The sequence below is a fragment of the Oenanthe melanoleuca genome, chromosome 2 (genome assembly GCF_029582105.1).
Source record: "Oenanthe melanoleuca isolate GR-GAL-2019-014 chromosome 2, OMel1.0, whole genome shotgun sequence".
In the NCBI taxonomy this organism is placed as follows: Eukaryota; Metazoa; Chordata; class Aves; order Passeriformes; family Muscicapidae; genus Oenanthe; species Oenanthe melanoleuca.
In genome coordinates this window covers 45,613,051-45,634,698 of record NC_079335.1, presented here as the reverse complement: position 1 = coordinate 45,634,698, position 21,648 = coordinate 45,613,051, and the positions used below count along the sequence as shown (strand labels likewise).

General features: G+C 40.6%; 1 protein-coding gene across 12 annotated transcripts in view; it reads right to left on the bottom strand.

Annotated features, from left to right (window-relative positions):
- ZNF521 (zinc finger protein 521) overlaps window positions 1-21,648 on the bottom strand; it is a 229,676-nt gene that overhangs the window by 20,469 nt on the left and 187,559 nt on the right. For all 12 annotated transcript variants that reach the window (XM_056484126.1, XM_056484116.1, XM_056484115.1 and 9 more), the window contains 2 exons: window positions 8,518-8,649; window positions 5,750-5,865 (listed from right to left, as the gene is read on the bottom strand). In XM_056484126.1, the coding sequence (XP_056340101.1) occupies window positions 5,750-5,865; window positions 8,518-8,649 (248 nt within the window). The remainder of the gene's footprint in view (window positions 1-5,749; window positions 5,866-8,517; window positions 8,650-21,648) is intronic.

The window sequence follows — 21,648 nt, the reverse complement described above, 5'->3', positions numbered from 1 at the left end:
CATGAGTGCCTCCACCGTGCTTCTCTTGATTGCCTTTTTGAGAAAATTTGCAAAGAAAACAATTCTTCCTTCTAGGGGGAAAAAAGTCTCAAATCTCAGGTCTGAATTTTTTAAATCTTGGAAGACATGGAAAGATCCTCAATGCACCTACTGGTGCATACCTATCTATCTGAAACAGAATGCACAGTAAGGGCTCAGGAAGAAAAAGCAAACCTGCAATGCATGCAGCTCAGTCTAGTCCCCTAAAATACAAACATTAATTACAGTCCTAGTATCTCTGGAACACATATTATTATCATTATCCTCACTCACAAGATGAGTGCATGGTTATGTGGAGAGAGTTAGCACCTGGCCTGAGAAAAGCAACCTGACTGCCTGCTGAGGACTAGGGCCAACACTATCAAATGTGATGCCTGCATTTAGGCATCAAAGGTGTTTTGTTGAAACTTTAAATGAGGCTATGGCTGCTCAGCACCTATGCTTTTATCAAGGTTCCTAACTTCAGGCATTTTTGACCTGATTTCCTGATGTACTCAGCACCAGCATCTTGCCCTGGCCTTATCTGCAGCTGGAGGTGCTCAGCACCCTCTCAGAAATAGGCCACTGAGTTTGAAAATGCTGGCCTAAAGCTTTGACTGTTAATTGGATTCCAGGTAGGCTTCTTTTTAAGAGGAGCTGACAAAGTTATTCCCTGCTGGCTCCTGGCCTTTGGGGCCTAGAAAGCCAGCATCTATGTTCCACTCCTCACCCTAAGAGCTTGGGGACCTAGAAATGCCAAAACTAATCTCCAATTTCACTTAAAAAAGTGTTTTGAGGTCTTTTCTTTGTGAAGAAAACATCCTGCAGGTTTGAAAGTTTTGTGCCTGTTTTTGTGCAAAGAGCATGAATTATTCACGGTCTCCCCTGCTGTTGGGACCTACATGGTACACAGACTCAACTGGGGAGCCTTGGCAAAACAATCCTAGATGGAGGTAGCTGTGCCACTGCTGCTATGGCTGATGCTATTCCTACACCAGCCTCTTTCCCAGCTGGCCCCAGAAGGCCTCTGCCACAAGGAGACAGCCCCAGCCCAGGTTAATTAGCAGTTTTCTCTAGCTGACCCCCAAATGAGGGAACATGGTGTTTGAATCCCAGCTCTGCCACTGTCTCCACTAAAGGTCTCAGCCAAGCCTTTAGTTCTTGAAATAGCCTAGAGCTTGCTTAGTTCTGCTCCAGCTCAGGTCAAGGGTATTTTAAAGGCTGTTTTAAAATGTTGAGTTTTTGGGAGCATTTTTCAATGCTGAGATTTTTGGGAAGTTTAACCCTTAAAGAAGTAAGGAAGAAACTAGAAGTTTAGTTTCAACAGTGATAACCTTGGAACAAGAAAATGGTAAAACTGGCAATCCAGAGAAGGACTCACATTTAGCTACATAAAACTTCAGAGACTCTTCTATAGTGCCTCTGTCCTGCTTTGTTTCAATGCCTTGTGCTGGGAGCTAAGAATGTTCTCCTGCTGTTTGAAGCGACATGAGTAACATCTGCTATGAGTGCTTCATTCTTTCTTTCATCCTCTCCCTGGGGAAGGAGCTGTGTACCTTGTTTTGGTAGAGCTCTGTTGCTGTGGTTTGGGATTTTGGGGAATGTTTAGAAATCTACATACAGGTATATGTTTGTATGAGAAAAAGGATTCTTTGGCACATGTAGGTGCATCCTGCTCTTAAAAGCATAAGTTGAGGACATCTGTTGTAATACTTAACTGCTGTGGAAGTTTGTTCCATGCTCTCACAGGCCAGTCTGTGAGGAAGTTCTAGCTCCTGAGCAAAAATCTTCTGCTCTTTGATAGAAACGCTCACAAAGCAGAACTTTGTCAACTCCGACATTGTTTCCAAATGGGAAGAACTTCTCAGGTCACCTCTGAGATGCATTTGACCCAGTCCACCAAGAAAATTAAGGACTGAGTCTTAGAACACAACTGGACAAACATGTAGGAAGGCAGTACAGACAGCAAGAGAGCTGATTGAATATGCTCCTGGTCTCCTTTGCTACCGAGGGCCAGTGCTGCAGCTCTCTGTATTAGCTGGAACGTCCTACAGGCTGATGGCTTCATGCCCAGGTATTCTGTGCTGATGGAGTCCAGATGGGAAGCAGCAAGGGCGTGAATCACTGAGGCCAGGTCCCTTTTGAACAGGATGAGAAGCAACTGCTGATCCAATTATTTCTTGCCCTAGTTTTCATGTTTCTAAAGTGGGGACACTTAACTACCCCAGGGGCAGCTAATTATTAGTCACAAGAAGTTAAGGAAATGTCCTAATTCCCCAAAAAGAGATATCATTTTTGTATTGGGCAAAATGGTGCTGAGATCATGTAATCTTGGCTAGCATCATATTGAAGATTAACTATCATCACTGATAAAACACTGAAAAAAAGGTACAATTATTAATCAGTTCTACTGGCTATCAGTACCTGTCTGATCCAGCAACATCTGCATAAAACTAAGGTGAATTCATTCACTCTGGGTAACACCCCACAAGGGTACCCCATTCCTCCCCACAAACACCACAATATATTGTGTCCCTCCAAGTGTTCAAGGCCAGGTTGGATGGGGCTTTGAGCAACCTGGTCTTGTGGAAGCTGTCCCTGCCCATGGCAGGGGGTTGGAACTGGATGATTTTTAATGTCCCTTCCAACCCAAATAATTCTGATTCTGTGAAATTAATATTAGCTCTAGAAATAGGAAAGAAATGGTTACTTCTCATCAGAGACAAGAGAAGCACAAACACCAGAGCAACTATCTAAACCTATGTCAAATAAGACTAAGGCAGAAAGGAGCAGGCACTGGAAACAGCATGTGGGCAGGAAAAAGAAGTCTTAATAGGTATAAATTCCTTTATCATAATTTAATGAAAATTCAATAATAAACTAGTGATAAGTTCACTTCCTTATCAATTAAAAATTCAGTGTTATGGATAATGGATGGAGAACACTGTTTTAGTTATATCCACCCTCTGTACAGAACAGAATGACCCACGTGTTCAATTACAAGATTTTAATCTTTTGGGGGAAATCTAGGCACCCTATAAATGCATCTACCTTTCAGGTTCCTTATCTGATACTTAGAGATTGTTCAAGCCTATTTTAGAACAGTCCTTATTGTGTTAAGCATGTCTTATTAAAAGCTTTCTATTCTAAAGAATAAACATTTTTAGGGACACACTTTTTCAACTCCCTTTCAGAAGTATAAACACATCATATAGCCTTTTAAATGTGTAAGTACAAAAATTCACAACTTGAAACACTCTTAAAGCATAAACTTCTGTTACAGAAGGTTTCCATTTGTTTCCTCCATATGCAGGTAGTATCTAAAAAAGTTTAAGTCTGGTTCTGTAGCTATTGAGCACAAAGTGTTTCAAGGCTGTGTACAGAGCACAAAGGAAGTGTCAAACGGATCTTAAAACAAAGAGCAAATTCCTGTAAATTTTCATTATTTCAACTTGAAGGTTGAGCAACACATTGAAGGTTTGATTTTTAGGACTGGTCATTTGTTCTCTGCTCTCACTGGAATGTGGTCCTGTGGGATTGTGCTGTATTCCTAGCAAGTGTCTGGAGGGAAATAATGGAAACTTCTAAAGGGAGTCCTACTTGAAGGTGAGCTGCACATAGTATGAATGGATTCTTATGTTCCTATAGATTACTCTTTCTGAACAGGAGCCAGAGAATGTTAAGTGAAGAATCACACTGGGCCAAACACCAAATTAAGAACCATTGTAACACATATATCTTCTGTATGCTTGAATTCATTCCCTTTAATTATCAGCTGTACCATACATGTGGATGGGACTTCTATGCTATTGCATTCTGCCCTGCTCTACTTTGTTCATGCTTCCACCCTGCCTTCCCTACAACCATGGAGTGCTGACCCTGCCTTCTAATCTGACATGATCAGCATGTCCTGTGCATGGGAGAAGCACATTAGATGCACATTTAATTTAGAAAGAAGGAACTGCTCTTGATAGAATAAACAGCTATGCTGCAAGCCCCAGCACAAACCACGGCAATGTGAAAGGATAGAGAAGCATAACCTGGAGGATAGCTCCCAAAGATTCCACTGCTTTAGGTGGCAGATAGCCTGAACAAAGCAATGCCTCCTAGAATAGGTTTTAAATGTGACTGGGCTGAAGATCAATGTATTTTCAGCAAGAGCAGAAGCCAAAGCTCAGTATTACTGCTGTGCCTGAGTGCTTTGCTGCCCTTTCACCAGCCTGGGTAGGTAACTGGAGGTAAGAGCAGAAAGGCAGTGATCACGCAAATGGAATGATGGCACTGCATTTTTTTAAAACATAATGCATTCTCCTCTGAGGTAGGGCTGTCCAAGTTAATTAAAATACTAATAAACATAATGATTTAAGTGTATAAGTAAATGCATACCTCTTCCTTTTTGCAAGTGTAAATAAGCCAGAGGGAGGTTGTCACTAAGGATGTGGAGATGGGGTCTAGAGCCTGCTGGAGCATTGGAACTACCAAAACACTGTTATCTAGCCTGTGTCAAACAGAGTTGCTCTCTGTGGTGACACCCTTTTGTGCCCTTGACTAGAAAACCAGGTGTTCCAGTTAAGCTGAAGTTCCAATGCATGAGGCTTAGATGGAAAGAGCAAATTCTTTTCCTTAGTCTAGGGCAGGAATAAATTTTACATGGAGAAACACGTGGTTTGTTTATTGCAAAAAAAAAATGAAGGCAGCTGCTTGGGAGCCCATGTGTTTTGAAATGAAAGTGCATTTTTGGTGGGATAGACTTGTTAGAAGGTGATTGTACACTTCATAATTACACTCTGTATGCTTTGCATCTTCATATTTCAGTTATCTATTCTGCTTTTTAAAATCCAGTCCTAATTCTACTGTTAAAAGTAACTTTTACCTTGTGTTCCCTCTTCTTTTCAAAACTGTCTTTTGCATACCTGCACCTTCTCCCTCCCCCACTTTTTTTCCCTTCCTTTCTCTTTCTTTCTTTCTTTCTTTCTTTCTTTCTTTCTTTCTTTCTTTCTTTCTTTCTTTCTTTCTTTCTTTCTTTCTTTCTTTCTTTCTTTCTTTCTTTCTTTCTTTCTTTCTTTCTTTCTTTCTTTCTTTTCTCTCTCTCTCTCTTTCTCTCTTTTTTTCTCTCTCTCTCTCTTTCTCTCTTTCTCTCTTTCTTTCTCTCTCTCTCTCTCTTCCTCTCTTCCTCTCTTCCTCTTTATCTCTTTCTTTCTTTTTTTCTTCTCTCTCTCTCTGTCCTTTTGTTAACCATTAATGAACAGTATCATTACAAGTCTGACAATGGCCCAAAAAAAGACATTCATTTGACCCTATTTTTATTCCCCACCAAGAGAAAAGGGAAATTCTGTCAACTTCCCTCTCTGCCATCACTACACTCCTACTTCAGTGCTTAGCTTTTCACAGTTAAAGACAAAAGAATACATTTATTTTCCATTTCACTGCTTTACTAAACGTTTTATGGGTATCAAGAAAAATAGGATGCCCATTTCTCTCTCCTAGAGAATACCTTGAGCTGCAACAACCTAGAGTGCAAGAATCTTGAAATCCAGCTCTGTACCAGGTGGCTTTCTGCCAGCACCTTTTTGAAGCAGCATGGGTTGAATCACCTGCAATTTCTCTTGACCTTCTCTAATTCCCATCCTGATGATAAGCAAGTATCAGAGGAGGATATGGCAAGTACAGCTTTGAATTCAGCTATCAAATACATAATGCTGTTATAACCCCCAGGTAACAAGTGTGGTACCTGCAGCTCTGTTTGGAAGAAGAACTTCTGTGGACACTGTGTGCAGTCATAGATCTTGTCCTCTTGCCCATGGGCTGAGAAAATATGCTGCTGCAACTTGTTTGCTTGGACAAACACTGAAATATTAGAAAAAGAACAAGTTTTTCATTATTTCATATCGTAAGTGAAGTGTTTTTTCCCAATCTCCCAATAACACTGAGCAATTCCAGGACATAAAATTAGGCAAGTGCATTTAGATTTCACCTTACACTGTTGCTATAGTGCATACCAATGAATGTTATTTGTCTACAAAGTGTGATGCTTCTTCTAAAACAAATGAATTGAAACAGATTCCTGGTGTAAGGGGAAAAAACCCAGCAATTGACCAAGAAAAAAGCAATGACCCTGTCAGGCCAACCAATGAAGATTTCAAGTATAAAGTATCTGAAAATGCCATTTCCTGTTCAGAATTATTTCTTCATGCTTGCTGCACTTTGATTGAACACACACAAAACTTATTTCCTAGCAACCAACAGGTTTGAAAAGCACAGATGCCAAAGTCCTGTTTACTCTGTGTGCCTAAAGTTAAAGCTAACAAACAGCTCTGTATTTAAATGTGTTAATGTTAAAAATTATATCCCACAGCTATACTGGGGCAATGTCTATAAATGTGAAACAGAACTGCAGGTAAATTCTCTTTGGATACTTTAAGATCAACTCTGCCTACACACTGAATGCAAGGGTTTCAATAATATAAACATGTTCAATTTTAATGACTACAAAACAAGGCCCTAAGACTGTGTAACAGTTTACCTAGGAGACATACTATTAATAATTAAATTGTATATGCCAGAGGCAGTGTTTGGGTTGGCAGCACTGACTTCTGATGGATGCCTGGTGCACTGTGACCTAAAAAAGTTTGCATCTACAATATTAATCTGTATAGGCAGGGAAAGGATTTATTAAAGATGCTGGCATTTGACTTTGACTCCACTCCTAATCATTAAAATTATTCTAATTGCAAGGCAACAAAAAACATCAGAATATTGTTCTTCTGAGTCATACATTTTAATCACATTTCTCATTACCCCAGAAAAAAAAGATCAGATTCCATTTTCCATATAAAACTTATATTGGTGATTCTTGTTAATATTCTAGCAAGATGTGCTGAAGTAATTTAATGGCATATTGCTAATAAAGCATCATTGTTTGTGATTAATGCTCACTGTCTATTTACCCCATCAGCAAAAAGCAAGGAGTATTTCTTACAGATTGGAATCGACTAATCTCTGTACTCTTTAACACATTTTACAAGGCTACTGGCTCAGAAATGGAAGGATTAGTTTTATCAGGGATCTTGGTCACATGGAGAACCCTCAGTGGGTACTCTCTACATACACAAGTTTTTATGTTACATTTACAACACCCCAAACTTGGAAACTGAAGATCCATGACATTACACTAAAAAAAACATCACACCATAATGTGTAAACAAAAACAAGGGAGAAAATTAGTACAATAAGTAGTAAAACTAAAAACTTGAAGAAATTATTAGCTGAAAGAATTATTGAACACAGACACTTTACCAACAAACTGTGGTGGTACTACCCATGCTCAGACAAGCTGTGCAGTGAAGAGGAACTATGTATTTTTTAAATTTTATAGCCCACAGAAATGAGTGAAACCTGAACACAGTGAGGTAATAATCATCACCAGCCACTGCATCTGAAAGATGAAAAATTCAAATTTAATTTTCCTTGGTAGCACTCACTTAGGTTTCACTGGGTGTGGAGCTGCCAAACAAAGAGAAGTAAAATGAAGGTATTAAAGGGTCTATTTGCTTATCAATGAAAATCCTTCACTTCCATTAATGGAAAATATAAACCTTGAATGGCTTCCAGAATTAGCATGCCATTGATGTGTGAATACCAAAAGTGTGTTTTGTCATGTTTGTGATTATCTTTGATTTTCATCTTTTAAAGCAAAATTGGGAATGCAAGCTACATATTAACACTCATGATTTAGGTTATCATTTTACGAAATGTTCCATTAGAAAGACCTTAAAAAAACTCACAACAACTCAGTAGGCATCCTTTTAATGTGTTTTCATTTCCAACAACAGCATTTTTCTGTTCTTCATTATGGCCCAAACACTGCAGTGCTTAGCCCCACTGGGTCAAGTTATTTTCTCACTTGGGTTTTACTACTGAATAACACCACTGACTTGGGGACGATTATTCCACTCTTGGACTTGTGTCAGGGGAGAGCAGAACTTGACTTGTGGCAAGACAGCATGGTTTGCTTTCTAAAGCACATTACAAGGGTGTTTCTTCTCACCACAAGCCAACAAACACACATATGTGGCCTTTCTTACCCCATCAGAGGAGAATGCTGCTGCATGGGCTATGCCCGGGAACGGGGGCCAAATTCTGCTCTGATGAAGGATCTGTAGCTTTAAAGCACAAATTCATGGGCAGTTTTAACCTTGGCAAGTTTGAATCATGGAAGTAATGAACGTGATACTGTGGAAAGTAACAGACTATCACTTCTGTAATTATAAAAAACTCAAACTTCCGATAGAAGAGCTTGAAATGCACTTCTTACAGATGGATGACTGACCTTCCAAGGAGCTCAGCTTTCTAAACGATTTCTAATCAATATTACTAATGAGAAAAATGTAGTGTTACCTCCTAAAACTGACCTAAAGCCAGCACATGACACATTTTTTCAGGGAGTCCTGCAAGGTCAAGCTAAGGGCATGACTGGGACAAGCAGTGATGGGCTCCTACCTGTAAAGCACACCGGACATTTGAAGGTGCCCCCCATGCCTTCAAAGCTGTGCTCTATCAGGTGGCACTGAAGTTTGGCAGGAGAGTCGAATGTCTGATTGCAGAGTTTGCATTCATGGTTCAGTCCTTCATCTGCAGGAGAAATAAAAACAAAAACAACTGACATTCACCACAGCCCTTACAAAGAGAAAGTCCAAGACAATCTGTGAACTGGAGCGGCTTTTTGCTTTCCTAAGTTCAGGAAATTGGATGCCCCTCAGCACCTACGATTGCTGAAGTGTTCTCTTACCCAGAATGTTTCAGAATATCCAAAGCTTGACTGGGCATTAAAAGCACAGATTTTCCACTTACAATTAGCACTAAGCAGGAATGCAGAACATGAGCCTTCAGTAGGAAACGATGACTATGACCTGAAACATCATTTCTTAGCGGAGCCACCCAGTCACGACCAAGTACACTTGCAAAACAGCACGTGAGGAATTTAATGCTGATCACATATCATCCTGCCTACCACGGGTAAGAACTGTGAATGCCGTTTTTGGCACTCTGGCTGAGGTGGAGTTTCTTGTAACAACCAGCATGAGATGGGTGGATAGTTTATATCCTCACATCACTCCTACTCCACATTCCCAGTCCTGTGGGCATACATGAAACCTTTTGCAAGCTGCAGGATTTCAAACCTCCCTTTCTGACAGTCCTGGATTTTTCCCCTCTTTATTTGCATTTCTCCTCTGAAGGGCCCAGAAAAGTCCCCGTGTGCCTTCTGACACGGCTTTCCCGTCCACGTCGTGCGGCTTTAAAACCCTTCCCGCTCCCCGCCACTCGTTCCTCTGCTTCCTCCCATTGTCCTCCAAGGCCGGCTGGTGCCTGGCACCTGGCTCCCTTCCTGAGGGTGCTGCAGGATTCATCCACTCGGCCATGAGGGCAGTCAGCGGCTGTCCTACTTAGAAACAGTTGCTAGGTAAGAAGTGGCTTCCAGCCCTGCTGCAGAGGCCTCAATTCCCAAAGCGCCGCTTAGAAAAGGTCCTTCTGTATGTCACCGGAGCGCTACACGAGTAGCATTGATCTCGCAGGTAAATACTGTATCTGCTTATTAAAAAACAAGCGGGAATGGAGTGCTTGGCGACTGGCACGGCTCCCTGCCGTTTCTCAGCTGGGAAGGAGCGGGTTAGGAGAGTGCCCTGCAATGCTGAACTCCTAAATGCCAGGCTGCCAACCTCCCGCAGGACACGGCGCTGCCGGCAGGGATGATCCGTGACTCTGGTCACGGGCATTCGCGAAGGATGCGGAGCGCACGGACAATGCTTTACACCCCACACAACATCTGGTGCAAAGAGAACACAACATGGTGCTCCTGAAGCTGAGTGGGCCTCAAATGACCCTTAGTGACTTGTAAGAATTGAAAAAAAAAATGTCAGTGGTAGCCCCCAGCTTTCAATTCTTGTTAATCCAAAAGCTAAATTTATCCTTTGCGTAAGTCATGGCATCTTTAGTCAAAGCAGGGGAATTAGACAGTGTGGGCTAAGCCAGCTGGTGGTGGCCATTCTGCAGGTGGGACCACTGAAAATTACCACTGTGTGGTTTCTGTGAGGTGTTAGACTCTTCACAAGGAAAGGGGACAGATGAAACCCAACAAAGACAAAGGTTTACACAAAATTGCATCATTCCCATGCAGACACAGCAAACTGCAAACTTCCTTTCCTTTTCTACTCAATCCTTCCTGAAAGCAGTGTTCAGTGCTCCTGACTACCTCTTGCATATAGGTAAAGCCTTATAAAATAAGGGCCTTGTTACCCTTGTAAAATCATGGCTCAGGCCTGGTACTTAGGCAAAGTAGAAGGGAAGTATGGGAGAGTGACTCAGCTGGCACGGGGTAGAGAGATGTGCCAGAGGTGCTGTGTGACTGCTATGTGTCCACATCATGGTGTGGGGTGGCTGGTTGGCTTGTTGTGCCTTAAAATGATGTAAGCTGATAACCAGCTTAAAAAGGCCTGGTTTTTGCAATAAAGCAGCTCTCCTTTGCACCTGCCTGCCTGGGGACTCTGTGTCACTCTGCATCGTCACATACCTCTACATGCTGCAGAGCTTTTAGAGGGTGTGAAATGGAAGGTCTGCTCTGAGTGTCAGCTGAAAAATATGGGTGGTCCTGGCAATCCCCTGCCCACAGACTGCTGCTGCTGAAGTGCCTGTCTCTGTTACCTACATGAGACAGAAGAACCTGACTCCCAGCCTGCCTGACCAGGCACCAGTTTATAGCTGGATCCACTGAGAACAGCTGTCAACACAGGCTCAGGCAAAGGCTCAGGTCAGTCTCAGCTGTTTTGACACCATGGTCTCTCTGGAGAGACTGGAATATGGCAGCAACAGGGCACAGGCTGCTCAGGTACACGTCCCACCCAGCCACATACACTGCTAGTCAGGTACAACGGCTGATAAAATCCTTTGCAAAAGACTCCCAGGGGAAGGTTAAGGGCGGGTGACACTTATCTTGTAGGTGACACCTTTTGTAACTCTTCATAAAAAAATTAAAAACTATTTATCAAATATATGCTAGCTACTTCATAAGCAGGGAAAATTTTAGTGGATTATCAGGAGTTGCCTGGGATTTTCCACCATCACTGACAAACCCTTCCTGTGTGTTCTGCCTTTGCTAATGCTGAGACAGGGCAAGTACAGCCCATGCAAGCCCCACTAAGGGGAGTCTGAAGGAAAAGGACCTGCCATACTCCAGTCTGTAGATCTAAGAGACACAGACACATCCTCCATGGCAGGTTATAAGCTATTTTCTTCCAACAGGCGGCAACCCACAGCTGTGGGCAAAGCTGCAGAGGAGCACCCTGAGAAGAGGGTTCAACAAATCTTATATAAATGCCTCTTTTTTCCTGAACTTGCTAATTAGCTATGAGGACTGTACAGACTGACATACAATATTTCTCCTATATGCATATCTTTGCCATGGTCTTTACTGAGCAGATAGCTCTGGAGATGGTGAAAGTTCCCCACAATGGGCAACTACAAGATAGGGAGCCTGTAAGGTGAAGCTTCTCCATCAACCTGTTTGTGCTGATACACACAGTCAAAGCAATTAGGACAAAGGGAGCTCCATCTCAGGATCTTCCACATGTCAAGGTGAAGATAATCGATGACAATTCTCAAATCACAGAGTTACTGTTGGCAAAGTGTAAATGAACCATGCTAATCATTCTTGAGCATGGGAACACAAAACGGGGAGTTCTTCAAACATTCCAAGGAACAAAGACTTCCAAAAAAGAAATATTTTTATATGACACTACAGAAAACAGAGAAGGCTATTTTCTGTCTTTCCAGTATCTTAGTTGATGAAGAAAAAGGTAGGCAGAAAGGCATGTACTCCTGATGCCAAAGCAAAACTAATTTTAATTACACAGAAATTGTACTTGTTCAAGAAGACCTGAACCCCATTAAATGTGACCCTTATTGTATTTCTCATATTACTCAGATCCAAGGTGATCTCCTGGTCACAAACATCAAAATCACTTTGATTATTCTATGTTGCAAATATGATTTTCCTAAAGGCTTATAAACAGGGTTTGAAAAATCCCCTCACCCACTTGCCTGGGGCAGATAAAAACTTCCCCAGGCAAGAGACAGCAATTTGTGCAGAATCTAAGCTTTCTCTTAAAAATAAAATGCTTTTAGTCTCCAAGTTCTAAAGACCATATTTAAAATAAGACTGCATTTGTATAACTAAGAGAATAATACTTTTCCTAAGTCCCACTTCTTTCACCCATTTTGTGCACATCACCAGCTTTGCTACATCTTTGGAACAAAGGGCAGGGTTCCAGTCCTTGCATTCAAGAATGTGAGAACATGATTTAAATTTAAGGAATGCAGCTAAAGGTACAGAATTGGCACAAGAGTCAGGGGTGCTGGCTTCCATTCCAAACTCCAGCACTGACATACTCTTATCACCTTGGGCACCACAGTGTGACCTGTGTTTCTCAGACTACCCATCTTTAAAGAAGAGGTGCTAAATTTTAATTTCTACTTTAACAGGCTGACCTAATTACTATCCCTTAAGACTTTTAATACAACCAAGACAGTGGAGCTGGAGAAGAGTCCAAGACTATCTGCCATACTCAGAAGACCCAGAATCACTGCCATCTGCCTTTGAAAAGGTTTAAGATTATATTTCTTGACACACAACTTGCCTGGATCACGTGGCACTGTGGAAGGATGAGGGAAGAAGGCTTTGTCCCTGTTCTCTGCTCTCCACAGATAATTTAAAAGCAGGCCTTTTATCTCCCACTGGCATGAAAAAGCCAGGATATGGCAAATCTTGCAAAGGTGCCAGATGTGGAAAGAGGATGCAAAAGGCTCTGTTTACACAGTGGCCCCTGTCTAGCTCTCCATGTTTAGCAAACAATTTGATAGGGTGCTATGGAAGTGCAAAATATGATATCATTAATAAATAAAGGGCCAGTGAAATGTCACATTTTCAGTTTCCATTTGGGATAAACCTGAAATGGAATGGAGTGTCAGATACAGTCCAAAGGGCTCTCTCTCCCTGCAGAACAGAGCTGCTGCTCTTTGCTCTTACTCAGGCAGAAAAAAAAAAAATTAAAAAAAAAATTACAAAAAAGTGCTGAGCAGCTTTAAAAAATTCAATCAAAATAATCTGCTCTTTGGAAAGGTGGCGGCTGACAGTAATTGGAAAATACTGTCTGACTCATTTATTAAAGTGAGATTCAGAGTCAATTGATTTAATAACCATTAGAATATTCTATTAAGGATATAATAGGTTGGCACAGCCCTATTTTTTATTAAGAGTTATAGGTAAGAAATAAGCAATGCTATGGAATTCTAGACAACTGCTGTATGGATTAGACTAAAAATATGGCTTGCAAAATAGGTATAAAAGCAGCAAGTATCAGGAGGAGGAATAGGAAAGTACATTACAGTGCAAATGAGTTAGCTGAAGGATGAAAAAGAAATGAACCTTTAATATAAAGCCTGCACTTTTCCAAATCTAACAGAAAACTATGCATTCTGCATTCCCTGGTGTGGTACATCGTAAAACAAGTCAGCATGTTCTCCACATCATGGGCCCAACAACGGCATGAGGAAGGCAAGAACAAAGTACCCACTGTACAGCACAGAACTGCTGCTTACTGTTGCCCTTACATGGCTGGGATATGAGCTTGGACATGGTTAAGACCTTGCAAGATGGATGGGAATGGTTTACCCACTCCTCGCAGCCAAACGTGTTTGATGCATGCAGAATTTCTGCATAAGTAAATTGCTTTCCATTTGTCATCGTAATTCAGATAGTGGGAAAATGTAAACATGAATCAATTCCAAATAAATGCATTTAATATTCATATAAATGTTTAATATTTACACAAATATTAAATGTTTCAATGAAGGCAGGTAGATTTTAATTGAGGTGCAGTCCATTACCTCAGCAACTAACTTGACAATCAGCTATAAAAGCAAATATAATCAGTCTTTGTGCTGAGCATATACTCATATTTGGGGATCCTCTTTGCATTGGCTACCCATGTACTGCAGAGTTACTGAATAACTTGTACAGCAGGCAGGATGCTCCCACTTGTACCTCACCCAGAGCCAGTGCCCCGGATGACCTGGCCCAATTCGTGTTACCAACTCAAGGCACAACTTGTTCACTTCATGGAAGGCCCTGACATTTAAACATACACTTTAAACCAGTGGAACCCTTTAAGCAGCCTCTAGATTGTGTGTCTCATGTTTATGCTTCTTGCTCTTCAATAAAAACAAAACTAGAGCAGCTACAAGCAAATGTTCACTGGCTGACTTACATGCAGCTGTTAAGTCGTAACCACTGGGGGCCCTCTTATATTGTCTGATCAACACTACAGCCATTACCCAGCACCAATTTGTAACAGTTTATAAGTAACTCTTTCTCTTATTCACCCTTGAGATTGTCCAGACAGGTCCTTGTGCCTTTTACTCTGAATAAATCTATAGGCAAAAGTCCTAGGATTATGATGTCCTCCTGGTAAAACATCACGAGGCTGGGCCAATGCCCAAAAGCATCTGCTAAGAAGTCATGTAAAATCTGCCCTCCACACACAACAGGAATGAAATGGCCTGCAGGCCCTGTATTTATTTTTATTTTGTTTTTCTCTAAAACATGCACAGCTCCCACATTCAATGTGTTTTCTTTGTAATTTTTTTTGCCAAGCAAACCATGCCCCTAAACCAATTTCTCCTTCTTCACATTGCTTTCACTCTTCCCTGAGCTAATTCTGCAGCACACATTTATAAGCCAGAGATCTGAGGAGTAAAGAAGCAATGCCATGGATGACAGCTAAGCCATCGGCTAAAACATCTCACACGGAAAACAGGGGAAGGACAAAAAACACCATCCAACACTGTAATTCCCAGAGTGCACAGCCATCCCTGCTTCCTAGCTTACAGTGCTGGGCTCACCTGAATCTCTTAAATTCTACTGGCCACACACCTGCACAGCCATCAGCCTCCCTGTGCCACTTCAGACAACCTCATTCCTGCTCAAAATTTCCTCTTAGGGTTTACTGCAGCAAGTGTGTGCATGACATGTGCCTCCACATGCTAAAGAACAAAATAACAGCTCTTCCAAGCCTGGAAGTTGAAATGGAACAGTACCTGAAGTCTCCAGCACCCCATTCATAATTTCTCCCAATTGTACTAATGCTTCTGCCATTTTCTATTCCTCAAGCATTATCACAACCCCTCAAATGAGAAACATGATCCATCACAGTGTTAATTTTGGAAGCTGACATGAAAAGCATGGGAATACCGTGATAAGAACACAAAGAAGAAGAACACAGCTGGAATTTACAGTTGTGAGAACAACCTGTCATGGAAAACCAGTTTTTGTTAATGTCCTAACTAATGATTCAGTCCTGGTGGAACAGGATGGAGGATTGGATAGAAAGACAGAAGTACATCTGTGTTTCTCCTGGACTGGCCAGGGCAAGTCACCACATGTTAGGAAACAGGAGGGCAGGGGAAGGAAATACCCTCCTTCCACACTCACCCTCTAGGCACAGTTATCCTGCACACCTTCCCTCTTGTGCCACATACTACTGCTCATGTAGATGTCTGCATGCTGGTCTGTGTTTATCCTTAATATCACTTTTAACCAAAATCTTGATGCTTGCTGAAGAAACTCAAAACATCAGGCTGCACCCCAAGCAATGTCTTTCCTTGCTTTTTTTTTTCAGTTCCAAATGATTTTTAAGCAAGACTCTGCCCATGCCAAGGAAAGGTGGTAGACAAGATCCTAAACTCTTGAGTCACCAACAACTGTAGCCTCTCAAGGGGAAGGTAGGGACTAGGCTATGACACTGCCTTGAAGGATACTGGCCTTCAGCAGCAGGAAGAGGCCACTCTGATTCCCAGCAGCACTGACAATAATGTAAAAAGCAGGAAATAAATCCTACAGCCTTCTGCAGTGTGCTGCTAAAGCTACAGCAAAGGGTGCTGACTGATGGAGTGACAAAGAGCTGGGATCCACCTCCTCAATTAAAGCAAAAGTTCATCTCTCCAGGGACAGATTTTGAAATTAGATCTGCTTAAGGGAAAGCCAGTCTACTGCATCTTTCATTCCACTGTATTTTTGTCTGAAGCAAGGGATGCATTTCACTTCACCAACTGTTCAGTTTTTTGCTTGGTTGCACTCACTTTGGCTGCTTGTAAGTGAACTCTTCTTACCACATGTGCCTTGTATGTTCTATTAAAGCCACAAATTGTCTGGCTTCAGTGAGGCTGGATGAAAATAAAAGAAGGGCAACTGGCAGGGTCTGTTTCTTAATAAGTGTCATGTATTCAGCTCAAGTAAGAATTATTTATATACAGCAAGTCCCCTCTCCATCAAAAAACAGCATTTTCTGGGCAACTGACTACCAGGAGAGAGTTCAGGAATTCTGCAACAGTGTTATTCACCAACTGATGGGACATGCATAATTTGCTACTCCCTGTCTGTAACTGTACCAGAAAAAGGTATTAAAATTCGTTCAGAAAAAAAGTCTGTGTTGCATCACATAGCTACACACATTACAAGGTTACACTCCATCATTGCAATAAAATCCCATGTGATGGAGCTTATTTTGGAAACAATTTTACCATGGGATATAAAAAGAAATCTAAACCAGCAGGAATAAACTGAGTGGTATGAGTTATTTGTAGACAGATGATCCAGCTCAACATTTTCCTTTTCAAATAGAACTTAGTGAGTGCTGATTAGAAACTTGGTGACTGATTCTTCAAATGCTGGCATAACTAGCTCAGGAGAGCAGGAGTCCCATCCTTCTAGACTCCTGCCTAGGCTTTTTGTGGGACTAAATTCTGCTGAAGTGCAAGGTTAAGCCCACCATCCTCTTCTACTACAGTGAGATATAGGTTATTATCTGAATTTTACAGATAAAGAAACCATACCCCAAAGCTGCATCCCAAATAGGGAATGAAAATACTCTTACTAAATTACAGTGGTGGAAGAATCACACCCTGCTTCATTCTCTAACCATTATGAATGCAGTATTGGAATTAAGGTTGGAATTGAGTTTTTCTCTGTTCTCTTCTGTGAGCTAGGAGCATATTTCCAGAAAAAAAGCTTTTGGACCAAATTTTCTTTAGTAAATTCTAGTTGCAATTTGAATGGCTCAGAGGTTGCCTGAGCTAAGTAGATATTAATGATTTAATCAAACTGTAGGGGGAAAAATAATAAAAGTGTCACATTTGTATTCAGAAGAACTAAGCACAGTAAAAATATAAGTAAAAACTTTTTGCTTATTTATTAATTAATGTTTAAAAAAAATAATTCAATTTCAGTATTCTTGTTCTTTGTGTAGGCTACAGTTTTGTTTTCTTGTTCTTGCTTTCTGGTTGGAGAAGCAGCTTTCTCTGTTATTTCTTGTTACATGCCAACTAGTAATGCCCACTCATCTGGGTCTTCTGGAAGACACTGGTCGAAGTACAGGTATATCACTTTTAAGTTTTGCACAAAGAAAACACTATTTTTTAAGCCAGGGGAGGATATTTAATGTTGCATAAGCTAAATGCAAGCTGTTCTAAATTCAGTGGTACTGGGAAAACATCTCACATGGAGACAATCAAAATGTCAATGTTAATTCTACACTACAGTGGACCAGCAGTAGAAATTATGTTTTGTACACAAGTCTCATCAGGTATTTCTTTTGTTCTGAGTGTACAAAAAGGGTCAGAGTTGGCTTCTTTCTTTTGGCATGAAGCTATTAAATGTCTGGAAGATAAAGTCTCTAAATTATGAAATGCTATTTATCTACAAAGAATTGTCTCCTTTTTCTTAAGAGATAGGGAAGAAAAAAAGAAAAATGGAATAAAAGAGTTGGATAGGATAGGGCTTTCCTGTCATTGGATATTTGATCCAAGAGCATGAAGAAATAACACTTCTTTTCATATCTCCTAATACACCAGATAGTATTGATATTTTGTTGTTCAAATCTTATTGCTATTATATCAGTCAAATATTATTTGGCATCTTTTTACATAGGTGAGGGACACTGGGAATGAGCAGCAATTGCTGTGATTTTGATCCAGCTGTTCAACTAATTTAGGTGTGTATAAACTTACTGCTTTCTTTCCCCCTAACCTCCATTTCCTCATCCCCAGCCCTCAGAAAAAAACCAGGGAGGAAAAAGAGGTTCAGGCTGTGAAGCCCCTCAGGTCTATGCTGATAACTGGGCATCTAATTAGATTATTTTCATGTGAGCAAACTGCTTTGCCTATTAGGGGAGATCTCCTTATACAGCAATGTATTAAAATGATAGAGCTCAATTTAATATAAAGAATTATTTATATTGCTTATCTGATTCAGTTTGCTGTTTTATTTAGGAAAGCATGAGAAAGCTCAATTTTCAATTTTTTTTTAATTTGAGCTAACCTTTCCCTATATCTGTCTTTGATTCTGCTATAAAGCAAGCAAGCAGCTTTGGGCCCACATATCAAAAAAAGACCAGACTTCATTCTAAACCTGCTCCACTCTCCTTCCCACTTTCTCTGCTGGTACTAAGACTTCACACTGAGCTGAACAAACAGCTTTTAGAATTTTTGTATTGAAAGTTCTTCATTTGTGGATAAGAGAATAATGAGGGCCAATTAGTTATTCTTTCTCTATCTGTTACTTGTTTGGGGGTTTGCTTTATTTTCCCAAATTCTAAATGCCACTGTTAACAGATTTATTCCACCCCTTGATCAAACCTAATTCCTCACTGATGCAAAGACAGCATTTCCCACCATGCTAGCAATTGAGGAGTGGTGCCTAAGAACACAGCCCCTCCTCCAGTGAACTTTGATGTAACAGAATGGCAAGGTTCTGAACTTCAAATGGTAAGGGAAAAAGAGGAAAAACATCAGAGTAGAAGAAATAGAGAAGAGTTGGCTGAAAAGAGATGTATAAGACAGAGAAAGATTGGTTGGGGAAGGAGAACAGATGTAGTAGCAATGAACAAAAAAAAGAAGTAGACTGAAAAGGTGAATGGAGCAGAAGAAGTGGTGAGCAGAAGCAGAACAAGGGCATGCAACCTGTCTGAAAAGGCACAGCCAATCTCAATTTAACCCTCACATTTCACTGGAGAAATGCAGAGTAGCATACATTTCCAGGCAGAGCTTGGGTGATTTAGTGCAGCTCCTATGGCAATAATGATAGATGCATTTCTACATCCAAATGTCTCAAACCAACAAAGTTACCACTATATCATTAATTATAATAAGCAATTAAAAAGAACAGCAGGTTACAAATATCAAGCATCAAACTAGGGAAAAAGTACAGGACCATGATGAGAAAAATAAAAGTATAGGCTGACAGGTCAGTATATAGCCTCTCCAGATAAAAGTTATAGAACTGGAGAAAAATGTGACCTGACATTAAAGGACTGTGAGGTGATTAACATCAGTGAGAAACCAAAAAACACTTGTAAAGCTCTGAGGAAATCTGAAATGTGATATGAAAAACATGCCTGTAACAGCAAGAGATAGGTGGCTGACCACTGTAAGACATTAGCCTTTTACTAAGACATACTCTAATAAATAACTGACAAGACTGCATTTGCTGGCTGAAATACTGTCCAAAAGGCCCACTGAGTTTTCACTCTGTGTGTCAGTTAATTTAAACAAAAAGAGGTAGGAAAAAACAGAGTAACTCAGGAAGCAAAGAAGAAAGACCCAGTCCAACTCTACATGTAGTGCTGTGTGTACCTGCACAAGGTGCCTAGCAGTCACTGCAACCAAATTTGTTTATGCCATGTGCTGCAGAATGGGTAGAATGGGTTAAAAATCATGGGATTTAACTGAGTCTGCACTGGAAGTCTGCACTGGGCAGTTTCCCCTCAGAGGGTTTCTCTGTAACAAGGAAAGTGAATATTTCAATTTTTTTTTTTTTAAATGAAGACTGAGATTTTGATGCAGCACTGTCATATCAGGGGCTTAGGTTGAACAAGAAGTACTGAACATTGTGATCAAATTGTGAAACTGTGAAACCTAATTTATCCAAATGAAATGGGGGACACAAAATTAATTCAGATAAATGAGGATTTTGAATAAGCAAGGGACTATTTAGTGCTTTTAACACACATCCTGGGACATAACCTCATTACAGTTCAGGAGTGTTGTGCTGTGAGTTTGTGTCAGAGTGGAAGTGTCACTGACACAACAAATAAACCAAAAATATCCTACTCCCTGATCGCTTATTTTGTGTTTCCACACACACGCTACACGAGCCTGAAGAATAATTAACACTGCTGAGAAGAAGCAGCAACAGTGGAAGAGTCTCACTACAGCAGACCTCTCATCATAGCAGAAATACAAATGTACTAGTTATGGTAACTGTGTTATGTTAAGTAGACCTTTGCCCCACATTATTGTAAGTTAGAGGAGGGAAAAGGAAGATGATATCAGCATTCTTGATGATATTTTGTTTATCTGCATATACTGTGGACAGAGTTGAAGAATAAGCAGAAGAATGGAAGGAGACACACAAAACACTTGCAGACACAGACTTTGTTTTTACATTTCATTAGGGACAAAAAGACTGCCAGTGAAGACAGCCATCCCTTTTACAGAGCAATCTCAGGCATTAAAGCCCACAAAAAAAGGCAAAAAAATTGAAAGTGTTTCTACAGCTGTCTTGTAAAGATGCTTATAAAGCTTATAAAGATGATGAAGACAGTTTTGTTGTGGGTAAATTTTTAATTTCTTAACTTTATGAACCAATTTGACCAAGACCTAAGCACATTCATTTAAGCTATCATTTAAATATTGCATCCCCTGACTTTTTGTAATAAAGGCCAGCTCCACAGGATTTTTTTTTCATCATCAATCTCTCAACAATATTGAGAAATAAAAGCATTTCTAACAGAATGGTACTAGACATGCATTTAACTTGCCTTGTCCTTTTTTTAAAAAAAGCTGGAGGGCCATAATTTGGAAACCCTGATGCTTTTTAAAACAAAGCAGCTTCATCAGAAACCTCACAGGCAGCAAGTTTCTCTACTTACTCGGCATGTTATGCTTACTTGTCAGTCTTTCTCCAAACAAAGTGGGGAAAACAAGCATATGAAATGCAAAGATGCAAAGCAGATAGAATATATCCCCCAGCCCCTTCAATTGCTTCCTTCACCTCACTCAAGAAGCAATTTTAAATGAATTAAACCTGGAGGTGAGCAGAGGGATTTAACACTAGGCAGGATGTGAACAACAAAAAATAAGGTCAAGGAGGAGTATTCTCCTCTAGTTGTATTTGGAAAACAGGGGCATTTTAGAAGTTAAAAGAGAAAAAAAACACGGCAAACTCCCTTGCTGTGCTCTGCATCACTCTGACCAGCAAGAGCCCACTGCTAGATATTGCAATGCATTTTGCTAGGTGAAGCATGCAGATTTAGATCCCATGACACTTTCACAAATAAGAAACATATTTTGTTGATGTTAATTTCTGTTTGATTGCTGGACTTGATAAATGATATGGCAGCGGAGAAGAAGAAAAATTGCTATGTTAAATCCTTGAAAATTTTACAGCAGAAAAGGTGGGCAGCCTCTGCAGTTCAGCTGGGCACCAGAAGCCAAAGATCAGAACTGGAAATAATAGCTGAGGAA